This window comes from Scyliorhinus canicula, chromosome 9 (genome assembly GCF_902713615.1).
Source record: "Scyliorhinus canicula chromosome 9, sScyCan1.1, whole genome shotgun sequence".
In the NCBI taxonomy this organism is placed as follows: Eukaryota; Metazoa; Chordata; class Chondrichthyes; order Carcharhiniformes; family Scyliorhinidae; genus Scyliorhinus; species Scyliorhinus canicula.
In genome coordinates this window covers 100,093,297-100,120,368 of record NC_052154.1, presented here as the reverse complement: position 1 = coordinate 100,120,368, position 27,072 = coordinate 100,093,297, and the positions used below count along the sequence as shown (strand labels likewise).

At 46.6% G+C, this 27,072-nt stretch overlaps 1 protein-coding gene across 12 annotated transcripts in view; it reads right to left on the bottom strand.

The window, feature by feature from the left end:
• LOC119971578 (AP-2 complex subunit alpha-2-like) overlaps window positions 1-27,072 on the bottom strand; it is a 527,190-nt gene that overhangs the window by 188,232 nt on the left and 311,886 nt on the right. For all 12 annotated transcript variants that reach the window (XM_038807337.1, XM_038807343.1, XM_038807342.1 and 9 more), the window contains one exon: window positions 8,347-8,511. In XM_038807337.1, the coding sequence (XP_038663265.1) occupies window positions 8,347-8,511 (165 nt within the window). The remainder of the gene's footprint in view (window positions 1-8,346; window positions 8,512-27,072) is intronic.

Genomic DNA, 27,072 nt, shown 5'->3' with positions numbered 1-27,072 from the left:
ATAGCTCTACATAAGTTAGTTGATTGAGGATTGAAACTAATCACAGAAAGCATACACAGTAATCATTATTAACCATTAAACATGTATGCTTAGAACATAGCCGTAACAAGCATTTAAGCTCGTGTTAATAGTAGTGGCCGCAATGTGTGATGGGATTTAAACTCACTTGACCATATTCCTAAAACAGGCAAAATCAAATAGAAATAATGTGGTCAGCAATAACATAGCCAGCTCATTAAGCGGTTATTATCAGCAGCCCCAATATCATGTGCCCAGGCACACCATGGTACAAAGAGGAACCAGCTTCAACATCCTGTGTCCAGACAAACTGTGATACAAGCAGGAACTGACTGAAATGAGGGAAAAGGGAGTAGGGGAGGACAAGAGATAACGGATACAAGTATCCTGGAAAACAACAGAAGGCCAAGAAACAGGATGGGGCAAAATCATGAGCTGATCACACAATCACCATGCTGCCTAAAGTAAAAGTCATTGGTCAAGGTGAAATCGGCAGTTACAAGGATTGGATCGATTCCAGCTGGGGTGGGCTACTGAGTTTTGGAAATTATTTAACTGTTGAATTTGAACCAATGTAAAGTAGAGTGGTTTGGGCGTTTATCCAAATCACTCTCCCTTGTACGTTGACCAAGCTTGGAAAATAAAGCCGTCTTAACCAGGGTTGATGTCTCTGCGGGTCTTTGTGTTTAGCTGAGCCAGCAGGCGGCTTCCTGGGAGATTATTCAGGTTAGGAATTTGAGTGGTAGCTTGGTTTCTGCCTCAGATAAAGTTAACGTAGAATTTAAGGCTTTGTGCAAGAATCTTTATAGGTCGAAGCCCTCGGTGTGGGGGGGGGGGGGGGGGGGAGCAGGGGGGGGAGCGGGGGGGGGGGGGGAGGGCTGGACATGTCAGCATTTTTAGATGGGTTGGAGCTTTCTGAGGTGGGGATTGAGAAACGGGAAAAGTTGGAGGCCCCATTAGGTCCTGAGGACATTTTGACTGGTATTGGGAAGATGCAAACAGGTAAAGTGCCTGGGCCTGATGGGTTTCCAGTGAAATTCTATAAGAAGTTTGGAGATCAGTGTGTTGGGGGACATTTTCTGATACTGGACTATGATATAAATTATAGTTCGCTCTGTAATTGTAATTTTGCTCCTATATTACTTTTGAATAGTTCTTCTAAGACAAAAGGTACTCATTGGCTTAGATGCCTTTTCAGAAGAGGCGATTTGCAGGAATACACAATCTTTGTTAATATCAGAAGGGACACAAAATGGCTGTTAGCTAAGCTAGCAATACTAAAGATAAAAATGTTTTTTAGCTGAACTAGCCACATTCCTGAACAATCATTAGCTGGGTTAAGTTGCAAACTTTAACCATGGGAGTTTTTAGGGAGGGTTTTACTCTCCCTGATAACAGCTCCAAAGGACAAAGAGATCTTTACTAGCTCAAGGTCTCCAGATGCAGACAAGAAATATCCTTATGTCAGTCTTGAGTGACTTTTGCATGAAGTTAGGGGCTGGTGAGACAACATCCACTTTAACTATATATGTGATAACTGGGATGCTAAGAAAATTGATTGACTACATGTAATGAATTGTGCTGTGAATAGAGTTGATTGATTGTATGTAAATGAGAATGCAACAAATTCCGCCCCTTGAATCTGTATATTAACCCAATGCGAACCTTAGCTCAAGTGAGAAAGAGCGCTGTCTAAAGGCTGAGGAGTTACAGGTCTTTCTCCCAGAGCTCTGATATAATAAACTGCTTCTTTACTCATTCAAAGGCGTGCGTGTGAATATTTTCACCTAACAAGTTGGTTCTGTTGTTGGTAAATATGTTTACCGACTCTCTGTTATAGGGATCCCTGCCTGCTACATTCATGCAGGCCTCCATTTCACTACTGTTGAAAAAGGATAAGGGCCTAACAGGGCCTTAATCAAATTGGCCTATTTCGCTGTTACATGTGGACGTCAAGATACTGGATAAGGTATTGGCCTTGTCTCCCTGAGGTGATTCTGGAGGATCAGACAGTCAAGGGCCGGCAATTGTTAGTCAATATTCAAAGGCTGATGGATGTGGTTTCCGCCCCATCCAAGGAACCCACGCTGGAGGTGATTGTGTCTTCAGGTACCAAGAAGGCATTCAACAGGGTGGAGTGGAGGTAACCTTTCGAAGTTCTGGAGAGGTTCGGTCTAGCACCAAAATTGATTTAATGGGTACGATTGTTCTATAGGTTCCCTTTGGCGAGTGTTCCTACCATTACCTTGAGTTCAGGGTACTTCCATTTGAAAAAGGGGACTAAGCAAGAGTGTCCGATATCTTCCCTCTTATTTGCGTTATCAATACTGCGAGGGGCTACGAGGGGCAGCACGGTAGCATTGTGGATAGCACAACCGCTTCACAGCTCCAGGGTTCCAGATTCGATTCCAGCTTGGGTCACTATCTGTGTAGAGTCTGCACATCCTCCCCATGTGTGCGTGGGTTTCCTCCGGGTGCTCCGGTTTCCTCCCACAGTCCAAAGATGTGCAGGTTAGGTGGATTGGCCATGATAAATTGCCCTTAGTGTCCAAAATTGCCCTTAGTGTTGGGTGGGGTTACTGGGTTATGGGGATAGGGTGGAGGTGTTAACCTTGGGTAGGGCGCTCTTTCCAGGAGCCGGTGCAGACTCGGGCCGAATGGCCTCCTTCTGCACTGTAAAATTCTATAAATTCTATGAAATAAGCCCTTAGCAATAGCTTTAAGGGATTTGGGTAAGTGGAAGGGGATAAAGAGGGGAGAACAGGAGTATTGGGTGTCACTGTACTCTGACGATCTGCTGCTTTATGTTACGAACCTGGTCCCCACAATGGATAATACAACAAAGCTATTGATGAGCTTTGGTTCATTTTCGGGTTACAAGTTGAATTTGGAAAAGAGTGAGTGTTTACTGGTAACCCCCAAGGGAGGGGAGCCAACTTGGGGGTGTTGCCTTTCCGCTTTGCCAGCTCTAGTTTCAGGTATCTGGGAGTCCGGGTGGCACACGATTGGACTCAGCTGCATAAATTGAACTTTGCAAGTCTGGTGGACAGGGTTAAGTCCGATCTGCAAAAGTGGGACAGCACAAATTGGGGTGAATGGGTATGATCTTATAGCTATTACAGAGAGGTGGTTCCAAGGAGATCAAAGCTAGGAACTAAATATTCAGGGGTATGGGACTTTTCCTAAGGCCAGGCAGAAAGTAAAGGGTGGTGGGGTAGCTTTGTTATTTTAAGATGAAATAAGTATGAAAGCAAGAAATTATCTTGAATCAGAAGGTGTAGAATCCATTTGGGTGGAGGTAAGAAATAACAAGGGAAAGAACGCACTGGTGGGAGTAGTCTATAGGCCTCCTGACAGTAACTCAATAGGGGATAATGAGGGCAGATATAAAATGCAGTACATTAATCATGGGTGATTTTAGTCTTCATGTGGATTGGAAAAATCAAATCGGCAGAGGTAACCATGAGGAAGAATTCAAAGCGTGTATGCAGGGCAGTTTCCGAGAACAATGTGTTGTGGATTCAACCAGTGATCAAGCTATTTTGTATCTGGTAATATATAATGAGGCATGTTTAATAAACAATCACAAAGTAAAAGATCCATGAGTAAACAACACTGTAACATGGTAAAATTTGAAAGTGGGTCTGACGGCGTCAGAAATAACTGTGCTGAACTTAAATAAGGATAATGACAAAGGAATGAGAGAAAAGTTAACTGGAGTGGACTGGAAAAGGCTAATTAATAAGATAAGAGTTCATGGTGTTGAGGTAGTATATTAGCATGGATTGCGGATTGTTAATTAATAGAAGACAGAGAGTTGCGAAAAGAGGAGCATGTTCAGGATATAGGCAACCTATAACTAGTGGAGTGCCGCAAGGATCAGTGCTGTGGCCGCAATTATTTACAATATATATTAATGATTTGGACGAGGGAAGTGAATGTACTATGCCAAGTTTGCGGATGACACAAAATAGGTGGAAAAGTAAGTGATGAGGATGACACAAAATGTCTATAGGGGGATAAAAACAGGTTTTGAGTGTGGGCAAAAACCTGGCAGATGGAATATTATGTAGGGAAATGTGAAGTTATGCAATTTGGTATGAAGAATAATTGAGCTGAATATTATATAATGGGGAAGACTGTAGAATTCTGCAGCTCAGAGGGATTTTGGGGTCCTCATGCATAAATCACAAAAAGCTAGCATACAAGTTCATCGGGTAATAAGGAAGACAAATAGAATAAGGGCAGCACGGTAGCACACTTGTTAGTACTGTGGCTTCACAGCGCCAGGCTCCAAGGTTCGATTCCCAACTGGGTCACTGTCTGTGTGGAGTCTGCACGTTCCCCCCAGTGTCTGCATGGGTTTCCTCCGGGTGCTTCGGTTTCATCCCACAAGTCCCGAAAGACGGGTTGAATTGGATATTCTGAATTCTCCCTCTGTGTATCCGAACAGGCGTCGGAATGTGGCGACTAGGGGCTTTTCACAGTAACTTCATTGCAATGTAAGTCTACTTGTGAAATAAAGATTAATATCATTATGTTCGCCTTTATTTCAAAGGGAATGGAGTATAAAAATAGGAAAGTCTTGCTAAAACTATGCAAGACACTAGTGAGACAACATCTGGAATACTGGGAACAGTTTTGGTCCCCTTATCTAAGGAAGGATATACTGTCATTGGAGGCATTCCAGAGAAGGTTCACGAGGTTGATCCCAGGTGTGGAGAAATGTTCTTCTGAGGGGAGGTTGAGTAGGTTGGTCCTGTACTTATTGGAGTTTAAAAGACTGAGAGGCAAACCTATAGAGACATATAGGATTCTCAGGGGGCTTGACAGGGTAGATGCTGAGATGTTGTACCTCTTTGTGGGAGAGCCTAAAACCTGAGGGCATAATCTCAGAGTAAAGGATCACCCATTTAAGACAGAGATGAAGAATTCCTTCTCTCAGAGGGTAGGGAATCTGAGGAATTCTCTACTGCAGAGGATTGTAGAGACTGAGCTGTAAGTATGTTCAAGGCTGAGGTAGACATATTTTTAATCAATAATGGAAATGAGGGTTATGGTAAAGTAGAGTTGAGGATTATCAGATCAGATCAGTCACACTCTTTATTGAATGGTAGAACACACTCAATGGGGCCCAAATGATCTACTTTTTAAAAAATAAATTTTGAGTATCCAATTATTTTTTCCAATTAAGGGGTAATTTAGCATGGCCAATCGACCATGCTAAATGGGTTGTGGGGGAGAAACCACGCAAACACAGGGATAATGTGCAAACTCTAAACGAACAGTGACCCAGATCTGGGTTCCAACTTGGGACCTCGGCGCCGTGAAGCAGCAGCACTAACTACTGCGGCACCATGCTGCCCTCAAATGGTCCACTTCTACTCCTACATCTAATGGGGTGCGCTGGGATGTCACTTTGTGGCCAGGAATAGGTTTGGAATCACAATTTTAGACTTAAAAGATGCAAGAGTGCTCCCAACTGAAAGGCCAGCAGCTCAGCTCATCATTGAAGCATAACAAACACAAAACAAGTACAATGCGTCACATGGCTTGAATGGCATTACAAGCACCAACAATGATCTCACTGGTATTCCTTAAAATTAACACAAGACAGGCAGTGAGGGGAAGTCATTTGTGTTAGAATTAGTTGAACGTGTGCTAGAATTAATGGAATGGATCTCAGTCAATCAACAAGATCATTGAAATATTGATTGAGTAACCAAACTTCGAAAATCTCGAAAGTGAGCAAATGTGCTCCTGGGTCAAGGCACCTGGGAGACTGAGTGAGGAGAATGCTGATGAGTGCGACAGCGAGGTCTATTCATAGTAGGCAATTGCATAATCAGAAGCATCACAAGACCAAAGCTTGCATCATAAGGTAGACAACCGAAATCTATTTAAGACAGAATACACCTCACTCTATAGTAACCCATCAAATACTACCGGTGCAGGTACAGTGTGAGTTAGATACAGAGTAAAGTTCCCTCTACATTGTCCCCAACAAAAAGTCCTAGGACAGGTACAGCACGGAAGTTAGATATAGAATCCCTGGAGTGCACAAGGCGGCCATTTGTCCCATCGAGTCCGCACCAACCTTCCGAAAGAGCACCCTACTTCGGCCCATTTCCCCGCCCTATCCATGCAACCCCACCTAACCTTTGGATGCTCAGGGGCAAGTTAGCCTGGCCAGTCCTCCTCACCTGCACATCTTTGGACTGTGGAAGGAAGCCAAAGCACCCAGAGGAAACCCACACAGACAGAGGAGAACGTGGAAACTCCACATCGACAGCCACCCAAGAACATGAACCTGGGGTCACTGCCGTTCAAGATTGCCATGTTAACGGATGCTTGGAAAGAAAGAGACAGCAATGGTGAAGAGGATTAAGGGAAAATGAGAGCAGGAGCTGGGGATCAAGCTAAGATGGGGATATGGAGCCAGGTGCTGCGTCGGGTCAACGCAACATCCTTGTGAGCTAGGATGAGTCTCATTCAATTAAAGGTGGTGCACAGGATGGATATGACACAGGCCCAGCTGAGAGGTGGAAGAACACTGTGCGAAGTGCGGGAGGTGGGCCAGCAAACCACATCCATCTGTTCTGTGGTGTGAGAAATTGGTGAGGTTTGGGGGGAGGGAAGGCGGATGTAAGGTTTTGTCAGAGATACCGCAGTTATTGGTTACGCCATGTCCCCTGGCAGGCAGTGGCATGGATGGGAGGTGTTCAGGAACTTATGGCCCTGGAGTTTAAAAGACTGAGAGGCAAACCTATAGAGTTGTCGGAGGAAGGGTTCTAGAACATAGAACATAGAACAGTACAGCACAGAACAGGCCCTTCGGCCCTCGATATTGTGCCGAGCAATGATCACCCTACTCAAACCCACGTATCCACCCTATACCCGTAACCCAACAACCCCCCCTTAACCTTACTTTTTAGGACACTACGGGCAATTTAGCACGGCCAATCCACCTAACCCGCACATCTTTGGACTGTGGGAGGAAACCGGAGCACCCGGAGGAAACCCACGCACACACGGGGAGGACGTGCAGACTCCACACAGACAGTGACCCAGCCGGGAATCGAACCTGGGACCCTGGAGCTGTGAAGCATTTATGCTAACCACCATGCTACCCTGCTGCCCCCCGTTCTGCGCAAGATGGTATCCGTTCTTATCTATGTTTAAGGAATTGCTTGTCATCGGAGGGGAGGGGAGATATAAAAGGGAAAAATTTGTATTTTTCTGTGTATATTAATTGTATGTATGGATGTTCTCTGTAACAATAATAATTGGTTTGAGTTTGGAATCGAATACATTAAAAAAAAGACAGCAAATCAAAGCCAAAATCAAACCCGGGTCTCTGGCGGTGTGAGGCAGCAGTGCTAACCACTGTGTCGCCAAAGTGAAGCTCCTTCTGCACTGTCCCCATCAAACACTCCCAGGAGAGGTACAGCATGGGGTAAATAAAGAAGAAAGCTTCCTCTACATTGCCCCCATCAAACACACCCAGGACATGCACAACACCAGAGTGGAAGGGGAGGGGGGTACATACAGAGTAAATATCCCTCAACAATGTCCCATGAAACAATCTGAGAACAGGCACAGCAAAGGTTAGGTGCAGAGTATTGGCAAGCAACTGTAAACTTGGATCCTGCTCATGTCCTGAATACAGGTGTGCCATAAAGCAGCCTTCCAGTTCTCGTTTTATCTCCCCAGTATCGAGAAGTTATGGCAAACATCTCTAGTTCAGCCTTAAGTGGAATATTTGTCCAATTATGGACATGAGAGTTTTAGAGAAGGGGCAGAAAAGATTTTATGAGAATGTTTTCAAGAATGAGGGATTTCAGTTACGTGAATAGACTGGAGAAGCAGGGACTGTTATCCTTGGAGAGGAGACTGTTCAGACAAGATTTGATAGAGGTATCCAAAATGATAAGGGGTCTGGAATTAGTAGATAGGGAGAAATTGCTCTCATTGGTGGAAGGTCAAGAACACGAGGACACAGATTTTAAGTGAATGGCAAAAGAACTGGAGACAACACAAGGAAAATATTTTTATGCACCAAGTAGTTTGGATCTGGAATGTACGGTGGAGTGCGGTAGATACAGAATTGATCAAAGCTTTCAAAAGGGAATTGGATAATTATCTGAAATAAAAAAATTCAGGCTCCAGGGAAAAGGGACTAGTGGGACCAACTGAGTGATCCTGCAGAGGGTCAGTATGGAGATAACAGATGAAACAGCCTCCTTCTGTGCTGTAATCATTCGAATTATTGTACATATGAGAGCCCGTTACTTCCCACAGGCTGTCAATTATATTAGAGTAACATACCACAGTGTACCCTGAAGTGGGTTCAGCATTGCCATTGACATCAGCATTCGGCTCCTTTTTAATCTCTTCGAGATCGGTCAGGGTGCTGGATCCCTTCTTTTTTAATTTGTTAAGGATTGAAGATTTCCTCTTGGGAAACGGTGGCATCTCTTCCAACACAATTGCCTAGTGGAGAACAGATCTGTCAGCTCAGAGGACTTTTCAATTCTGCAAACGTACTCACCAAATTACTGTGAAAATGTGGTAAAATTAATAAATGTTATAATATACTCAGACTGTAATCCTTCCATCTGATGATAATAGAGCTCGACAGACCACAAGGTTTGATCTCACTCTATGCTGGAACAATCAGCGTACTACTGTTAGCTTCAGCATACGGACCCTGGTCATACTGGTAGCGATATTTGCACCAAGTGATAACAAAGCTCCCTTCTTCCACATGACTCCAAGACCAGCCTGTGTTCCCACTAATTGCTCTCTGTTCATCGAGACCCTAGACAAATATCACTGCTCATCCTCCAGCTAATACTGCCTTCTTGATCCTGGGTAGCTAATGACAGCCCCCCAGAATGCCCCCATCAATAGAACTGACACTCAAGACAGCCTAGGCCAGACAAAAATCAACAAGATCAAAAAGTCAGTCATCAAGAGAATTAAAAACTCAGACCACAGTATCTCGGAGAAACCATGCAAAAAAAAAGGTAGGTTGGTGATTTCATGACCAGGCATCAAAGGGCTTGGCATCACAGATGCCAGTCTTCAGCCAATTCAATTCATTCCATGTGATATCACAAACCAGCCAAAAACACTGGTTACTGCAAAAGCTATGGCCATGACAATATTCCAGTATTGTGTTCCAGAACTAGTCGCACCCATAGTCAAGCTGTTTCAGACAGCTACAACATTGATATAGAACATAGAACAGTACAGCACAGAACAGGCCCTTCGGCCCTCGATGTTGTGCCGAGCAATGCTCACCCTACTTAACCCACGTAACCCGTATACCCGTAACCCAACAATCCCCCCATTAACCTTACACTATGGGCAATTTAGCATGGCCAATCCACCTAACCCGCACATCTTTGGACTGTGGGAGGAAACCGGAGCACCCGGAGGAAACCCACGCACACACGGGGAGGACGTGCAGACTCCACACAGACATTGACCCAGCCGGGAATCGAACCTGGGACCCTGGAGCTGTGAAGCATTGATGCTAACCACCATGCTACCGTGAGGCCCCAAGATATCTACCTGGCAATGTGAAAAAAGTGCCCAAGTATGTCGTATCCACTAAAAGCAGGACAAATACAACCTGTCCAATACTTCCCAACAACCTACAGTGTATCATCAGTGGAGTGTTGGAAAATGTTGCTTAATCACCAACATTTACTCCAAGTGCTCAACTTGGATTTCATTGGGGCCACTTGACTCCAGAACTGATTATGGTCTTGGATCAAACATGGACAAAAAAATTATTCTCATGATGAAGTGAGAATGACTGCCCTTGCCATCAAGACAAAATTTGACTAAGTGTGACGTCAAGACGATCTAGCAAAACTAAAGTCAATGGGAATCAAGGGAAAAATTCTCCACAGGACTTCCGGTGACGGTGATATGATGAGCGGATGCACATCAGGTGGATCACCTCCCAACTAGAACCAATAAAAGCTAATTTTCAGAGTTTGTTTTGGCCCAAAAAGCCACCATAAACAAACCCCAAGGTGAAGACGAACAGTGGGATAAAGGATGCCGGCGAACAATAACTCGAAGGACCGACAAGAGGGCAGGAGTGGCGGAAAACGGCAAGACCAGCGCCCTGGCTGCCCAAGGATGGGGTAGGCCGGCAACCTGGGCGGTGGCACCGAAGCAGACGACAACCTCCCCCACCCCACCAGGGGATGGGTGGAAGAGCATTTTAAAAAAGGAACTGCCCGTCATGAGGGAAGGGATCAAAACAGAGTCCTAGGTTGCAGTGAAGGAGGTGGTAACGGAAGCACACGATAGATGGCTTGGGGAAGAAAATGGGGGTGCAGGGGAGAACGTTCCTGGACCTGAATAAGGCCTCGTCAGACTACAGCGACAGGATTGTACCTCTGGAGGCAGAGGTGAAAAGGTTGATGGCGGCCCAGGGGAACTTGAAGGGGAAAGTCGAGGACCAAGGGAGCAGGTCTCGGCGGCAAAATATCCGGTTTGTGGGTCTGCTGGAGGGCATCGAGGGCAGGCATCCAATGGACAATATCCCGCAAATGATGGGTAATTTGATCGGGAGGGACAGCTTCTTCAACCCCCCAGAACTCGACAGGGCACACAGGTTATTTCGTCCGAAGCCTAAAGCAGGAAACAGCCGAGAGTGATTATCACTAGGCTGCACCGGTACCAGGACCAGGAAAAGATTCTGAGATGGGCCTAGCAGACAAAGTTGATTTCATGGGAAGGTCATAGAATCCGGGTCTACCAGAACATTAGAGCGGACCTTGCTAAGAAGAGGGCTGGATTGAATAGAGCAAAATTGGGACTCTACAAAAGTGGGGAACAATTTGGCATACTGTTCCCGACCAGAGTGTGGGACATATACCGGGAAAAATAACACTGGTATGAGGCCAATGAATTTGTAAGAGCCAACAACTTTGACAGAGAACAGGCTCGGCAGCAGTGAAATAGCTCTTGTGGTGACATGCATCACTGTAAATTCACAAGGGGTTAATGTAGATACACTGGGACACTGTAAATACACAAGGGGTTAATGTGAACACACTACACCTAGCTAGACCAAGAGGGAGCACCAGAGACATCATGACACACAGACATCAACCAATAGGTCAGTAAGACATGACCAATGGGAATTCAAGACACACACAGAGGTGACACTACCACAGGACGGCATTACACCAACCAATATATAAGGACACAGCACACATGATCTTCCTCTTTCCAGTGGAAACACTTAATGAATACAGATAGGGTTGATTGAAACACATCACACCCACCATGTGGATTGTAGCAGACTGGTTAGTTAGTCTGAGTAGCTATAGCAGGATTAAAAGGAGTGTCGAATCCAAGTAGGAAATTGTCAACTGTTCAATAAATGTGTTAAAGCTATCTCCAAGTCTGAGCCTTCCTTTGTCAGCATGCACATCAAGGAAGCAGCTAATGCTATGTCAAGAGCATAACAAAACATGGTACCAGAGAGTGACTGTTTAAATCCATATAGTTACGACTCAGCTAACAGTGACAACCAGCAAAAGCACCCAGGCAAGATGTTCAAGATTCCGGTTCCATAGCAGCTCAGGTACCAAGGCAATCTCAGTGAAAACTGGCGTGCATTCAGGCAGAGATTCGATATCTTCCTGGTAGCGTCCGACTTAGATGGCGTGGCGGATGCAGAGAAAATAAAGCTTCTACTTAACATCGTGGGTAAAAAAAACAGCAGAAATCTTCGAGACCTTCAAATACTCAAAGGGGCAAAACAAGAGCGACTTCCAGGCAGTCCTGGACAAATTCCAAGAATTCTGTGAGGAACATACAAGAAAAAACAGTAAAAGAGGCGCCAATACTAACCACGAGGCCGGGGTGGGCGAGCAGCGAACGACACTTTTGATTGGTGGCCATCTTGGAAAAGGTGCCGCACATGCGCAGTTGAGAGAAATGCGCAAAATAAGGGAACAGTGATCTGCGCACGCGCAATCGCTTCCCACGCTCTACGTCACAAGCGTTGTGACGTCAGGGGCCCCGGACCACACCCACTTAAAGGGGTAATGTCCCAAAACACGAAAAAAAATATTGAAAGCCTCAAAACCAAATTCTTTCACCTGGAACGACAGCACAATGCCTGAAATTCGACCAGTAGCTGAAAGTAACCTCCGCAGAACTCTGCAACAAGCAGCTAGCACCGCCCACAGAGATGATACAGTCCTTGAAGACTGTGACTCAGACCTTGAATTCTTCTTTGGATATCGCGAGCCCAATGCCAGCTCCGACACAAATCGTGATGATGTGGTCCTAGAAGACTACGATGCAGACGATCATTTCATTATTGGATGATGTGGATGTCCCGAAGCATGGTACATTGGCGAGACCATGCAGACGCTGCGACAATGAATGAACGGGCATCGCGCGACAATCACCAGGCAGGAATGTTCCCTTCCAGTCGGGGAACACTTCAGCAGTCAAGGGCATTCAGCCTCTGATCTCCGGGTAAGCGTTCTCCAAGGCGGCCTTCAGGACACGCGACAACGCAGAATTGCCGAGCAGAAACTTATAGCCAAGTTCCGCACGCATGAGATCCCTCAACCGGGATCTTGGATTCATGTCACATTACATTCATCCCCCACCATCTGGCCTGGACTTGCAATATCCTACCAACTGTCCTGGCTTGAGACAATTCACACCTCTTTAACCTGGGATTACCCCTATCTCTGGATCTGTAAAGATTTGATTACCCGCAAATGCTCACATTCCAAGCATTGTCTGGCATCTTTGCATTTGTCTATATATATGTTTCTGGAACATATCTCTTCATTCACCTGAGGAAGGAGCAGTGCTCCGAAAGCTCGTGTTTGAAACAAACCTGTTGGACTTTAACCTGGTGTTGTAAGACTTCTTACTGTACTTCATTATTGGAGATGGTGACCCCAGTACCAAATCCGAACCGCAAAGAGATGTGTTCTACAGTGAAGAATCAGACACAGACGCGGATGTACTCTTCGGATTTGAGGATCTTCAGCCCAGCATATATGACATCCCAACTCGTGAGTGCAGGATTATGCTGCGGCCTGAAACCAAGAGACAGAGAGCGGTACAAGCCCACAGAGAGCGGCCTGCTGCCACACAGGGAGTGGTCCACGCACCACGAAGAGTCCCCGGCTCCACACAGAGAGTGGTCCATGCACCATGAAGGGTCCCAGCCTCCACACAGAAAGCGATGAAAGACTCCACAGCGAGCCAACTGCACGTATCCACACAGAAAGTGACTCCAGTGACACAAGCCTCCACAACGAGCTCGTGGACAGACTCCACGGTGGAAGAAACAAAAGACTCCAGAACGCAGTCCTTGCATGAACAAGAAGTGACTCCAATGACACAAGCCTCCACAGCGAGCTCGTGGACAGACTCCACGATAGAAGCAACGCAAGACTCCAGAGCGCAGTCTTTGCATGAACAAGAAGTGACTCGAGTGACAGAAGCCTCCACAGCGAGCTCGTGGACAGACTCCACGATGGAAGGAACGCAAAACTCCAGAGCGCAGTCCTTGCATGAACAAGACCATGAAGGTCTAGCAACCAGCAGCAGACGATGCAGGTCTGCCACACTCAAGTGAACAACAGAAAGATTATGACAGTCTACCACGCTCAAGTGAACGACAAGAAGACACTGAGGCTCTACCCACTGTATGTGCGACAAATGATGACGCCATCCTACTTCCCATTCAAGATGTGCAACGTGACAGACCTCAGCTAGTGTGTACAGAGACACTCGACAATCACAGTGAGACTACTGGTGACCCCGGTGACACCACGTTAATTCAAACCACATCCGCTCGAGCCTCTCCACAAGCGAATTAACTCCTGAATGTTTTGACTCCAGACATGGAGCATCACGAAACTTTAGAAGATTCAAGTGAACCTGAAATGACTCTGGACGGGGAGCGTCAAGAAACCAAAGCTAATTCAGGTGAACCAGAAAGGGCTCCAGATGGGGAGCATCGACAAGCCAAAGCTGATTCAAGTAAGCCGGACATGACTCCAGACGGGGAGCGCCGCGAACTCAGTGACGGCACGCTCAAGGAAACAGCAGATGCCACAAAGGACGCTGACACGAGTAACTGTATGAAGGACTCATGTTGTCCACAGAGTGTGGTACTTGAGCACAGCAAACACGACAACAAAACCAACCAACACAACAACATCAAAGACAATAATGAGAAGCGTACCAAAGGCAACAACGTCGACAACAAGCACAACAAAAACGACACCAATGGAACCACGACTGGTACGACATGGTACAACTCTGCAAATGCGGACACTGTTACTGCTCAGCTCAGTACAATGACATAGCATGGCAGGACGATGCATCTTACCAATTCACGTTTGCTGCACTACCAACAGGCAACCTGGCTTTCAAGACAGATGCCATCAAGAATTACCACCAAAAGCATCGAAAGAAAGAAAGAGTCCTCCTCAGACAACAAAGTGATTTGACCACTTCTTGGTTCCGTAAGCATAGGGACACTGGCGGCTTTTACAAAGCAATGCCACCATAAACATCACCAACTTACCAACCAAACAAGAAAGCCACTCGACCATATTAATTACTGAACTTTGGACTCATACCTATGATTTGGACTTATTGTTTAATGATCACTGTTATCATGATTTATACATATCATCACTTATCTACCTAGTTTGTTCAATTTTCTTTAACACTGTACAGAAAATATGTAACACGAAAAAGGGGGGATGTGGTGATATGCATCACTGTAAATACACAAGAGGTTAATGGAGATACACTAGGACACTGTAAATACTCAAGGGGTTAATGTGAACAAACTACACCTAGCTAGACCAAGACGGAGCACCAGAGACATCATGACACACAGACAGTCAACCAATAGGCCAGTAAGATAGGATACGACCAATGGGCATTCAAGACACACGCAGAGGTGACACTACCACAGGAGGGCATTACGCCAACCCATATGCAAGGACGCAGCACACATGATCTTCCTCTTTCCAGTGGAGACACTTAGTGAGTACAGATAGGATTGATTGAAACACATCACACCCACCACGTGGATTGTAGCAGACTGGTTAGTTAGTCTGAGTAGCTATAGCAGGATTAACAGGCAAGTCGAATCCAAGTAGGGGAATTGTTAACTGTTCAATAAATGTGTTAAAGCTATCTCCAAGTCTGAACCTTCCTTTGTCAGGGTGCACATCAAGGAAGCAGCTTATGCTACGTCAAGAGCATAACAAAACAGCACTGCAGAAGGACGGCAATGGGAGGGAATAGCAGAGACCAGAGACTATTTTATAGACTATGTGTTTGTGCAGGACTGTTCTGTCTCGTTTTGAATTAAGGGTCAGACCACAGAAAGTAGAGCGCGGTGATAGGGAAAGCAGTGGAAGGGGTGTTGAAGGGAACGTAGGCAGGCAGATAACTCGGACAGAAAAGAAGCCCAGGGAGTGGAGCACCGTACTAGCAGGAACGCCTAGCACGGAAAGATAGGCAGTAAGTGGGGCCGCGGCGCGCCTCTCGGAGGAGAGGGAGCTTCTGGAGGAGAGGGCACAGTGAAAGGGAGAGAGAACACGGGAGGGGGACAAGAAGGGAGAGGGGGGACAGGGGAGGTGCACAGAACAGCTAAGGGACAGAGGTAGGCAGAAGGGTTGGCAGCAAGATAAGTGCTGGCTTTGGCAGGCAGGGAGCAGGCAGAGAAATCAAGATGGCACCGCAGGCAGCCACTTTGGAGGGTCCCTGAACAAAGGGAAACCCCGGAGTGCAAGGGGCGCACCCATGTGGCGTTAACACAGTTGGCAGTCATATTGGGTGCCTCCCAGACAAAGGGAAACCCATGGTGAGAGCGGCGACTGTGGCCATTTGGGACGGCCCCCTAACAAAAGGAAAGCCCGGAGTGTAGTGGCGTGTCCAATTGATAAGTATGGGTGATCCCACAGGAATGGGGCGGGGGGGCAGAAATCCCCCATCAGAATAGTCACTTGGCACGTAAAGGGGACTTAACGGTCTGGTGAAATGATCCAGAGTCTTCGCCCACCTGAGAAGCCTGAAAGCAGACATAATCTACCTGCAGGAGACACACCTGAGGGAGAAGGACAGGCTGCTGGTAATAAAGGGGCTGGTTAGAACAGACATGCCATTCATGCAACGGGACTAGGGCTAGGGGGGTAGACTTTGTAAAAAAGACCATGGCAGAAATCCCCGACATTGACATATACCAACTGATAATGGGGGACGACTTTAACTGTGTACAGGACCCGCTGGCCGACCGATCAAATCCCAGAATGGGGAAAAAACAGGCATGGCTAAGGAATGGGAACATTTATGGTACAGGTGGGGGTGGTGGACCCATGGCGGTTCCTACACCCGGGTGAGAAGGAAGTTTCGTTTTTTTCACAAGTGCACAAGGTGTGCACCAGGATCGACTTCTTTGAAGTGGGGAAATCGGTACTTCCAGGAATTATTGGGGCGGATTACTCCGCAATAGTCATCTCCAACCACACTCCACATTAGTGGATGTGAGATTAGAGACAGGCCATGCCCAACGCCCCATGGAGGTTGGACACAGATCCCCTGGCCGACAAGGCCTTCTGCCAGAGAACATCACAGGCCAAAGGCGACTACATGACTAACAACCGGAACGGGGAAGTCTCAACTTCCACGTTCTGGGAGGCACTAAAGGCGGTGATTAGAGGGGAAATTATAGCCAACAAGGCACACAGAGAAAGGGAAGAGAGAGCGGTCAGGCAACAGCTGATCGACTCCATCCTGGAGGTCGGCAGAAAGTACTCTGAGGCCCCAAACATACAGCTGCTGGCAGAGAGGAAAAACCTGCTATCCACTAGTAAAGCAGTGCACCAACTCCACCAGACACAGGGGACCTTCTACGAACACGGAGAAAAAGCTGGCGGCCTACTGGCTCACCAGCTGAGAATGCAGGCAGCCACGAGGGAGATAGCCCAGGTAAAGGACAACAGAGGCAGGTTGGTAGCGGACCCGAAAGAGGTTACTGTAGCATTGAAGACCTTTTACTGAGACGGTACACCTTTGAGCCCTCCGATGGGGACGCGGGGATGAAACAGTTCCTCGATGGACTGGACATGCCATTTGGAGCGGAAGAAAGGCGGGGGGAACTGGAAGCACCAATAGATGAAAAAAATGAAACTTTCTTCTCACCCGGGTGTAGGAACCTCCATGGGTCCACCACCCCCACCTGTACCATAAATGTTCCCAGTTCCTTAGCCATGCCTGTTTTGTCCCCATTCTGGGATTTGATCGGTCGGTCAGCAGCACGGTAGCATAGTGGTTAGCACAATTGCTTCACAGCTCCAGGGTCCCAGGTTCGATTCCCCGCTGGGTCACTGTCTGTGCGGAGTCTGCACGTTCTCCCCGTGTGCGTGTGGGTTTCCTCCGGGTGCTCCGGTTTCCTCCCACAGTCCAAAGATGTGCAGGTTAGGTGGATTGGCCATGCTAAATTGCCCTTAGTGTCCAAAATTGCCCTTAGTGTTGGGTGGGGTTACTGGGCTATGGGGATAGGGTGGAGATGTGGGCCTGGGTAGGGTGCTCTTTCCAAGAGCCGGTGCAGACTCGATGGGCTGACTGGCCTCCTTCTGCACTGTAAATTCAATGATAATCTCGGAGAAATCATGGAGAGCAACAGCTCCATGGAGTCGGGGTAGGTGCCACGACCCAATGAGTTCCTCGCAGACTTCTATAAAAAATTTGCGCCGACCCTGACCCCACATCTAAAGGATATGTTCGCAGACTCACTCGCAAGGGGCACCTTGCCTCCTACACTAGCGCAGGCCACGATCTCATTGATACGCAAAAAAGACAATGACCTGACAGAATGTGGCTTGTATAGACCCATTTTGTCACTAAATGCAGACGCGAAGATACCCGCAAAGGTCCTGGCCAAAAGGTTGGAGAACTGCATACCGGAAGTGGTCACAGAAGACCAGACGGGTTTTGTCAAGGGTTGGAAACTCAGCTGTGACAAGGGTAGACAACTCACTGATAATGATCCGCCCCTGGAGAGTGGAAGTACCTTCTCGAGGTACAGGAAAGATTTGGGCCAGGAGCAGGATTTACCTCCTGGGTGAAACTCCTGTACAACACCCCCAAGGCGAGAGTTCGAACCAACACCACCAGCTCTGAATATTTCCAGCTGCACAGAGGCACAAGGCAGGGATGGAAAATTATAGGCCAATTAGCCTAACCTCGGTTGTTGGTAAAATTCTAGAATCGATCGTTAAGGATGAGATTTCTAAATTCTTGGAAGAGCAGGGTCGGATTAGAACAAGTCAACATGGATTTAGTAAGGGGAGGTCGTGCCTGACGAACCTGTTAGAATTCTTTGAGGAGGTGACAAGTAGGTTAGACCAGGGAAACCCAGTGGATGTGGTCTATCTGGATTTCCAAAAGGCCTTTGATAAGGTGCCACACAGGAGGCTACTGAGTAAGGTGAGGGCCCATGGTGTTCGAGGTGAGCTACTGGCATGGGTTGAGGATTGGCTGTCTGACAGAACGCAGAGAGTTGGGATAAAAGGTTCTTTTTCGGAATGGCAGCCGGTGACCAGCGGTATCCCACAGGGTTCAGTGTTGGGGCCGCAGCTGTTCACCGTATATATTAATGATCTGGATGAAGGGACTGGGGGCATTCTAGCGAAGTTTGCCGATGATACGAAGTTAGGTGGTCAGGCATGTAGTGCTGAGGAAGTCGGGAGGCTGCAGAAGGATCTAGACAGTTTGGGAGAGTGGTGCAGGAAATGGCTGATGCAGTTCAACGTGAGAAAATGTGAGGTCTTGCACTTTGGAAAAAAGAATCCAAGCATAGACTACTTTCTAAACGGTGAGAAAATTTATAATGCCAAAGTACAAAGGGATCTGGGAGTGCTAGTCGAGGATTCCCTAAAGGTAAACATGCAGGTTGAATCTGTGATTAAGAAAGCGAATGCAATGTTGTCATTTATCTCAAGAGGGCTGGAATATAAAAGCAGCGATGTGCTACTGAGCCTTTATAAGGCTCTGGTTAGGCCCCATTTGGAGTACTGTGTCCAGTTTTGGGCCCCACATCTCAGGAAGGACATACTGGCACTGGAGCGTGTCCAGCGGAGATTCACACGGATGATCCCTGGAATGGCGGGTCTAACATATGATGAACGGCTGAGGATCCTGGGATTGTATTCATTGGAGTTTAGAAGGTTAAGGGGAGATCTAATAGAAACTTACAAGATAATACATGGCTTAGAAAGGGTGGACGCAAAGAAACTGTTTCCGTTAGGCGAGGAGACGAGGACCCGTGGGCACAGCCTTAGAATTAGAGGGGGTAAATTCAGAACAGAAATGCGGAGACATTTCTTCAGCCAGAGAGTGGTGGGCCTGTGGAATTCATTGCCGCGGAGTGCAGTGGAGGCCGGGACGCTAAATGGCTTCAAGGCAGAGATAGATAAATTCTTGATGTCGCGAGGAATTAAGGGCTACGGGGAGAATGCTGGTAGGTGGAGTTGAAATGCCCATCAGCCATGATTGAATGGCGGAGTGGACTCGATGGGCCGAATGGCCTTACTTCCACTCCTATGTCTTATGGTCTTATGGTCCCGCTTCTGTTCACCATAGCAAACGAACACCTGACGATCGGCTTACGGGGCACCCCCCCCCCCCCCCGGCCAACAAAATACATCCAGCCAAGCGGTAGTTGCCACACTGAAAACGTGAAAGCAACATTTTGGTTCGATTGAGATGTCCCTCATGGGACCCATTTGCGCAAACCACGGGTTCCCACCAGCCATGCTAGACACCACTGTTAAGATAGATACTACTTTTAAGAGATGGAGACAGGACGGGGCAGCGCTGAAAGGCAGGGACTTCTACATAGGAAACAGACTAGCGACACTGAACGAGGTGGGGGGGGTGGAGGGGGAAGATAGAGCACCGAGGCAGGTGGCGACAAAATGTGAATAGACAAGAAAATATTACATGTACCGTGCAATGATGGACACAAAATGCAACTGTAAAGAGAATTGAAAATGCCAATGAAAACATTTTAAAAAAAAGAAAATTCTCCAAAGGCACAGATGAATAAGATTTATTTTACAACGTATAAACTGTCAAGACTAAGTGATCCTGTTTGGAGCAAATCCCTCACTCTATCTCAATGTCAGCCCACTCCTTGGTTACTTATTCAGGCTAAACCACAAGGCAACCCATGATTCCCATCTAACCCATGATTCCTGTCTAACCCAGGATTCACACCCAAGACCAATTTTTCCACCTCTGCAAAAACCTCCCAGCTCAGCTCCCACTGCTGCAGAAAACTTGGCCCACACCCATGGGCTAGCTTAAGCAAATACGTTCTCCTCATAGTTCAACCCTTCATAAATTACAAACAGACCAGAAACTTTTCTGCCCACATATTGTCCAAGTCTTTATTGCCAAGATCCTTGCCAAACTCTTGGCTCCTGCCCACCAGCACATTGATTTCAAAACATATGCCCGGATGTACAACTCCCTCTATTACCTCAATTCTGGCATCCTCCAAACTGCACTTCCCCACTTTCTGTGCTTCAGCCTGAGCTCTGAATCCAGATTGCACTCTCCGAATCCCCCCACCTTGCTACCTTCATCTTCTCCTTCTGAAGCCTCCAAAATATCTCTCCAGTGAAACTCCTCTTCCTTATGTCTGCTTGTTGCCTCTGAAATGCTTTAAAATGTTTGATTATTGTAGCAATATCATAGCTAAGTCATGCAGGCAGTAGGTATTAGATGGGGTTATTGTGCTAAAATTTTTCACATTTTATAAATAGATTACATTGATAAATCTGGAACAAAGTGTCAGGTGGATGTACCTTAAGAAATGGGTGTTTATCACATGGCTGCAGTGATGTCAGTGGGGCTGGGTGGAGCTGGGCTGTCTTTCACTTTTTTGTTTGAGCTGGCAGCTGCAGTGTGTTTTTGGTTTTGTTTTCAGAGGTGGAGTGTTGCATTTTAAGCAAGCAGCTGTACAATGATCTCTCTCTCTACAAGCTAAAGAATGTATCCAGATCATTGATGATTTCAAAGTAATACCTGTTTCTGTACAGCATTTAAACCTGTTGTCTTTATTTTAAAAAGGATTTAACTTATGGATGTTGTTTGCGAAATTTTTAAGGGTTACCTATAGAATATTGTATTTGGGAAAGTATCAGTGTTTGTAGTTGATAAGATGTTTACTGTGTGTTTATAAAATGTTAACTGGATTCATAGAATAAACATTGTTTTGTTTTAAAAATACTTTAGCACCACACCTGTAAAGCGGGCCCTTGTGCTCCCCATAACTAAAATCAATATAAAGTTGTGGGTCAGGTGAACTCCATGATATATTTTGGGATTCTCTAAACCCTGACCCATAATAAAAGGAACAGGAGCAAACCTTCCTTTTAATTTTTTGGAATGTGTGGGCCATTAGTTCAAATGTGTGGCCCATTTATATTTTCTTATGCAGCTGTGCACACACGGGAATTTAATGAGGCTAACTTCTGTGGTCTTCATTGGGAGCATTTCAGGTTGCTTAGCTCTGAAGGAAACGTAAATAGCAGATGTTTCCTCCAAATATAAACGTCTATTAAATCAATTGCTTTCAAATTACTAAAAGCATCAATCACCTTACCCCATAAACTTCAAGTTCATGTAATCTTACTTTGTAATCTATCCTCTGGAATTTGCTAACATTCTGGTGAATCTGCACTGTGCTCCTTCCAAGGTCAATATATCCTCAGTGTGGTACCCAGAAATGTATCCAGCATGCCACGGTCTCATCAGGGCACTGTATAGCTGCAGAAAAACCTCTTAATCTTTATTAAAACTCAAGTGCTGGAATAGAAAGACTGATATTCTACCTACTTTATTTTAGTGTTTTGTTATATGAATCTGTTTGAACATCTATTGTTCCTTGCTCTTCATAATTTAAATAACACCCACTGAATCTTTATTGGTCATATAGATCTGATAGAAATCAACTTCCCAGTTTTGCACATTTTCTTAAATCAACATCTCTTCACGATTTGATGCCATTGTCTCAATTACCACACAACTACTCTTTGTGTCATCAGCAAAATTGGACATGTGTATTGCATTTGTTTAGAATAGGGGCCGGGATTCTCCCCTACCCGGCCCGGGGGGGGGGGGGGGGGGGGGGGGGGGGGAGTCCTGGCGTATTGGAGTGGCGTGAACCACTCCGGTGACGGGCCACCCCAAGGCACCTTTAGGGCCAAGCTCTCACATTGAGGGTCTAGGCCCGCTCCGACGGCTGGCGTGAACGGCCTTTGGCGCCACGCCAGCCGGGGCCGAAAGGACTTCGCCGGCCAGCATAAGTCCGCGCATGCGCCGGAGCATCAGCTGCTGACGTCATCCCGGCGCATGCGCAGGGGAGGGGGTCTCTTCCGCCTCTGCCATGGTGAAGACCATGGCGAAGGCAGAAGAAAATGAGTGCCCCCACGGCACAGGCCCGCCCACAGATCGGTGGGCCCCGATCGCAAGCCAGACCACCACAGGGGCACCCCTCGGGGTCAGATCGTCCCGTGCCCCGCCCAGGACCCCGGCGCCCGCACGCGCGCCAATCCTGCCGGTCAGGTAGGTGTTTTGATTCCCGCCGGCGGGAGAGGCTTGACAGTGGCGGGATTTCGGCCCATCGCGGGCCGGAGAATCGTCGCGGCGGGCCCACCAACCGGCACGGTGCGATTCCCGTCCTCGCCAAATCTCTGGTGGCAGAGAATTCGGGACACGGCGGGGACGGGATTGATGCCGGCCCCAGGCGATTCTCCGACCCGGCGGGTGGTCAGAGAGTCCTGCCCAGGAGCCCTGCAGTGCAGAAGTCCATTTGGCCTATCGGGTCTGCACTGATCTTACGAAAGCACACCCTAGAGATCCATTCCCCCACCCTAACCTGCACATCCATTCCCCCACCCTAACCTGCACATCCCTGAGACAAGGGGCAATATAGCATGGCCAATCGACCATCTTTGGACTGTGGGAGGAGACCGGAGCACCCAGAGGAAACCCACGCAGACATAGGGAGAATGTACAAACTCCACACAGTCACCCAATTCTGGAATTAAACCTGGGTCCCTGACGCCGTGAGGCAAAGCATTGTGCCACCAGGCCGCAATATGTTATTGAAATCATTAATAAAAATGGTCAATTGTTTAGGACCCAACCCAGTTACTATCTTTTCTGTTTTGCTTTTCTGGTCTCTACATTCAGCCCAATACTCTCTATCTATGGTAATATTTGCAGTTTTGCATGCTATTTTCTTCAGTTTCACGTTATCTTTCATTTCTTTGGTTGATCATGGGTTTCTCCATGAAGACATTTGCAGGTTCTGTCTAAAGTTAAATTTTCTTGTGAACACCTCCCCACTCAGTAGTTATTTCCACTTTTACCAGTTTGCTTTTGTCAGTCTCTCCCTCACCTAGTTAAAGCAAGCCTCACAAAAATACACAATCTTAGTTATTGTGTTCAGTTTCACCTTTTCAAATATAACTCAGTCTCTCTTCAGATGACTAAGAGGGTGTTGGCAACTATGGACCTCCATGTTAATCTTGTTTTGGAGGCATGGATCATTATCATATCAGAAAGATAATTCTCTGTTCCCTCAACCTTTTTTACTATCAATCTTTCCCATCAGACTCATGATTTCTTATTATTTGCCCAATAAATTTCATCTCTCCCTTTCTGATTTTGGTCAGCAGCCTTCCTTTGGCCTCAGATTTTACAAGCACCTCTTCATGGGTGGTGTGACATGTCCAGGATATCTTCATTATTCTCCTCAAAAACCACAACTCTGCAGCCTCAATTATTCTTTGCATTGCTTCACTAATCATCCAACATTCACTTAATAATAATAATCTTTATTAGTGTCACAAGTGGCTAACATTAAGACTGCAATGCAGTTACTGTGAAAATCCCCTAGACACCAACCACACTATGGCAACTGTTCGGGTACACTGATGAAGAATTCAGAATGTCCAAATCACCTAACAAGCACGTCTTTCAGGATTGTTTCTAAATGTTAAAATTGGTCTGATTGAGTGTTCCAAGATTCTCAGAATTATTTTTATGCTAATTTGAGTTGATCAGAATCTTGGTCAATTTTTGAAATGTATCTTTGCCCATTCCAATCCTTTGTCTTATTTTTTGGTTGCACTTTCCTTGGCAACAAATGTTATCTACCTGTGTGACTTTTTCATTCTTCACTATGATCGGACATTTATTTGGGGGACGATTAAAACACTTTTATTTTTTATAATTTATACTCAGCCCTTTCTTCTCACTTAGACTCACAGCTCTATCCCAAAGGATTTTTTTTTAAATTCCCAATTAGGGGACAATTTTGCGTGGCCAATCCACCTACTCTGCACATCTTTGGGTTGTGGGGGCAAGACCCATGCAGACAGATATGCAAACTCCACATGGACAATAACCCGGGGCTGGGATCGAACCGGGGTCCTCGGAGCCGTGAGGCAGCAGCGCTAACCACTGCACCACCCTATCCAAAAGATTTTGCAGTCTCTTTTCAGGGGTGGCAATAAGAACAGTATCATTGATGAATCGTATATTATTAAAGTTGCAATCACCGACTAATACTCTAGGAAAGTCTTCATACGCTTTAAGAATCTTTTCACCACAGAAATTGAATAAATCTGGGGAGAAAACACACCCTTGCCTAACCCCTGTCAATCTTCACAACCCACGTGGATAATTCTCAATTTTTAGAGCTGCAGTTTGTTCCCAGTAGAGATATTTCACACCGAGATCCTTGAAATCAAGATCAAGATGCTCTAACATACTCATCATTTTATTTTGCATGCAAAATTAAAGGGCATTGGATTGGGGGTAGTGTATTGAGACGCATAGAAAACTGTTTAGCCGACAGGAGACAAAGAGTAGGAATAAATAGGTATTTTTTCAAATGGCAGACAGTGGCAGGGATCGATGCTAAGGTCCCAGTTATTCACAATATATATCAATGATTTAGATGAGGGAACTAAATGTAATATCTTCAAATTTGCAAATGACACAAAGTTGGGTGGGAGGGTGAGCTGTGAGGAGGATGCAGAGATGCTTCAGACAAGCTGAGTGAGTGGGAAAATGCATGGCAGATGCAGTATAATGTGGATAAATGTGAGGTTATTCACTTTGGTAGCAAAACCAGAAAAGCAGATTATCGGAATGGCTATAAATTAAGAGAGGGCTATGTTCAATGTGACCTGGTGGTCTCATACACCAGTTACTGAAGGTAAGTATGCAGTTACAGCAGGTTGTGAATACGGCAAATGGTATTCATAGCAAGAGTATTAGAGAACAGGAGCAGCGATGCCTTGCTGCAATTATACAGAGCATTGCTGAGGCCACACCTGGAACAGTGTGTGCAGTTTTGGTCTCCTTATCAGAGAAAGGATGTTCTTGTTAAAGAGTGAGTACAGAGAAGGTTTACCAGACTGATTCCTGGGATGGCAGGACTGACACATAAGGAGGGATTGAGTCGTTTAGGATTATATTCACGGGAGATCAGAAGAATTGAGGGGGATCTCCGAGAAAGATGACGAGACAGGTAGATGCAAGAAAGATTTTCCCGATAGTGGGGGTGTCCAGAAGCAGGGATGACAGTCTAAGGATACCCAGTAGCTCATTTAGTACAGAGGAGAAATTTCTTCACCCAGAGAGTGGTCGGATTGTGAAATATCTTTTTTTTTTTAAATCTTTTTATTGGCTTTTCTCTATTTTTATAAACAGTTGTTACTGATATAAATTACATTTTTCTTGCCCGTGCTAATTTGCTTTATTTTACAGAGAGGTTTGTTTTGTCCTCCATTTGACTAACTGTACATACATTTTGCTGCCCTCTGGATCGGTCTATGATATTCCCCCCTTCCTCCCCCCCCCCCCCCCCCATTGGTTTCAGCACCCTTCCTCTTCTCTTGTACTTTCCCCATTTTCCTACCCCTCCCCCCCTCCCCCCCCCCGGGTTGTGCCGTCCTTTGAAGCTTACTCCTCGTTGCTGCCCTCGAACAGGTTTTGGAACAGGCCGCTGAACTGCCCCCAAGTATCCAGGAAGCCTTCCTCTGACCCTCGGATGGCGTACTTAATCTTCTCCAGGTGGAAAAATTCCGAGAGGTCGGCGAGCCAGTCTGCAGCTTTGGGTGGTGCTGCCGATCGCCAGCCAAGCAGGATTCTCTGGCGTGCGATTAGGGAAGCGAAAGCAAGGGCATTGGCCCCCTTCCCCATGTGTAGCTCTGCCTGCTCTGATACCCTGAAGATTGCCACTATTGGGCATGGCTTCACCCTCACCCCCACAACCTTGGACTTGTCTGGAGAAGGCTGTCCAGAACCCATCAACCTTGGGGAAAACCCAAAACATGTGAGTGTGGTTGGCCGGGCCCCTCTGGCACCATTCACATTTGTCCTCCACATCTGGGAAGAACCTGCTCATTCAGGTGCGCTCTGCGCACCAATTTGACCTGCATTAGGCTTGGCCTTGCGCAGGAGTAGGTGGAGCTCACCCTGCTCAGTGCTTCGCTCCAGAGTCCCCATCCTACCTCTATCCCCAGTTTGTCCTCCCATTTGTGTCTGGTCCCGTCCTGTGGTGTTCGGGCTCTGTCCAATAGCTGTCCGTATATTTTCCCACATAGCCCCCCCTTCTCGCTGCTTGTGCCTATCAGGTCCTCTAGTTCAGTGCTTTCTGGGGCCTTGGGGTACTCTACTGTCTCTTTGCGAAGGAAGTGCTTTATTTGAAGGTGTCTCAATTCCTGTCCTCTTGCTAGTTTCCACTTCCTCGTCAGTTCGTCCAGTGTCGCCAATCTGCGCCCTACATAGAAGTCCCCGACCGTCAGTGTGCCCCCGTCCTGCCTTTATCTTTTGAAGGTGGTATCTAGCATGGCTGGGGGAATCTGTAAATGCCGCAAATGGGGGCCATAAGGGACATTTCGGTTATCCCAAAGTGCTTTCTCAATTGGGTCC